Source organism: Mus caroli, unplaced genomic scaffold, assembly GCF_978045245.1.
Source record: "Mus caroli unplaced genomic scaffold, Mus_caroli_1 scaffold_8, whole genome shotgun sequence".
Taxonomy (NCBI): domain Eukaryota; kingdom Metazoa; phylum Chordata; class Mammalia; order Rodentia; family Muridae; genus Mus; species Mus caroli.
The window spans coordinates 94,404,088-94,406,284 of NW_028227263.1; the positions used below are offsets into that span (position 1 = coordinate 94,404,088).

Here is a 2,197-nt window from a genome sequence, read left to right on the forward strand (position 1 = left end):
TGCATTTTAGATTGCAGGGAGATTAAGGTTGTTGATCTCAGATTTAAGGATAGGGAGGTAATCTTCCAAATTATGTAGATGTGTCCAAAGATATCTTCAAAAACTCTCAGTGAGCAAGAGAGAAGAATCAGAGCAATGTGTGAGAGTGCAGGAAGGTACAGGGAGACAGAGTTGTTGGTTTGGGGTGGAAAATGTGATTCCCCAGACCTCTGGAAGAAGCCAGAGGTGGAGTCTCCACCAAGAATACAGACAGGAACAGTTACTGCAATGCTTTTGGTGCACTGAGGTTGGACTCCTGCCCTTTGATTAGAAAGATGATAATTTCTATTGTTTAAATTGCTAAGTTTGTGATAACCTGTCATAGTAATAAGGGTTGGCTTTCTAATAAGTAGTATTCTCATACTTTCAGTTTTTCTTAAATTTTCATTGGAAAATCTTCATGTCTACTTCAGAATAAAAAAAAACATTTAACATTTACTCTTTACAACTGATCTCCATATATTGATACCATACTGACATTTATTTGCTATATCAGGAAATAAAATCATCATGAGTTGATAAAATGAGCAATAGAAAATTTAAGTTTAAAACCACTTAAGTAAAAACTTTTTGAATTGGGCAAAAGTAGAACTAAGATATAGATATTCATATAGTTCTATTTAAGTGTAAACAAAATTGTTTATAACAAGAAAATGTCCCTATGAAATACTATGGTTGATTACAGTCCAATTTCTTACTTGTATGTAGTCAGATGAACTAGCAGTTTATCAAAGGCTAACTGGCTAATCCTATGAGTAGCTGAGTATCAGCTTCTTGTTGCAAGCATGTTTTCCTACATAATGGCATAGTTTGCTCTCTAATGTTGCAGTTTTCTCTGTAAGGATTTGTGATGCAAATGCAGCTTTCTAGGAATACTTTAACAGAATTACAATGTCAAGGTGTGATGAAGACATATTCTTTACATGAAAAAGTAAAAAATTGGCAGCGCTTTGGAGGTCCCGTGGATCTGTGTCTTGCTTCAACAGTGTTTGAACGGAACAGACCCGGGGATTCCCACTGATCTCGCTTCCAGCCGCCTTACAAGTCTCTCCAGTCGCAGCTTCCGGGACCATCTCCTTGCTGCCTTCGGCTCCTAGGACCAGTCTGCACCATCTCTTCGCGGTTAGCTCCTACTCCGGATCAGCCATGACCTCTCAGATTCGTCAGAATTATTCCACCGAGGTGGAAGCTGCCGTGAACCGCCTGGTCAACTTGCACCTGCGGGCCTCCTACACCTACCTCTCTCTGGGCTTCTTTTTTGATCGGGATGACTTGGCTCTGGAGGGCGTAGGCCACTTCTTCCGCGAATTGGCCGAGGAGAAGCGCGAGGGAGCCAAGCATCTCCTCGAGTTGCAGAACGATCGCGGGGGGCGTGCACTCTTCCAGGATGTGCAGAAACCATCTCAAGATGAATGGGGTAAAACCCAGGAGGCCATGGAAGCTGCCTTGGCCCTGGAGAAGAACCTGAACCAGGCCCTCTTGGATCTGCATGCCCTGGGTTCTGCCCGCGCAGACCCTCACCTCTGTGACTTCTTGGAAAGCCACTTCCTGGATAAGGAGGTGAAACTCATCAAGAAGATGGGCAACCACCTGACTAACCTCCGTAGGGTGGCAGGGCCACAACCAGCGCAGTCTGGCGCGCCCCAGGGATCTCTGGGCGAGTATCTCTTTGAGCGCCTCACTCTCAAGCACGACTAGGAGGCCTCTGTGCCTTCCAAGGGGCTCCCCCCTCTGCTCTGCACCAGCCCGCCCTGGGACCTCCACCTGAATAAACCTCTCAAGCCACTAGGCAGCTTTGTAACCGCCCTGGAGCCTCTGTCAAGTCTTGGACCAAGTGAAAATAAAGCTTTTTGAGACAGCAAAAAAAAAAAAAAAAAAGTAAAAAATTCCCTGGAATTCATGTGTAAGAACGCTCATTGTTATTTGATCTCCTCTGTAATCAGTGTCTCTCAAGGAAGAGCCCAGGCCATCCTCAGAGCCAGGAGCCATAACATCCTCTGCTGACTATCTCTAGTCATTCTATCTCAGTTATATTTGAAGAGCTCTACACTTGCAGATGCTTAGGCCCTCTTGTTTTTTAGATACTCACCTACTTCTTCTACTTGTGAGAAACTTAAACTTGAACAGAATCCCTAGTTGAAGAATCCTCTCTGCTCTG

The 2,197-nt window shown here is 44.4% G+C and overlaps 1 protein-coding gene across 1 annotated transcript; it reads left to right on the top strand.

The window, feature by feature from the left end:
- The first annotated feature begins 1,115 nt into the window (after nt 1–1,115).
- Nucleotides 1,116–1,844, top strand: LOC147003233 (ferritin light chain 1-like). The gene has a single exon (XM_085841699.1). It carries the CDS (start codon nt 1,186–1,188, stop codon nt 1,735–1,737), a length of 552 nt encoding a protein of 183 aa, XP_085697825.1. The 5' UTR covers nt 1,116–1,185; the 3' UTR covers nt 1,738–1,844.
- The last annotated feature ends 353 nt before the right edge of the window (nt 1,845–2,197 follow it).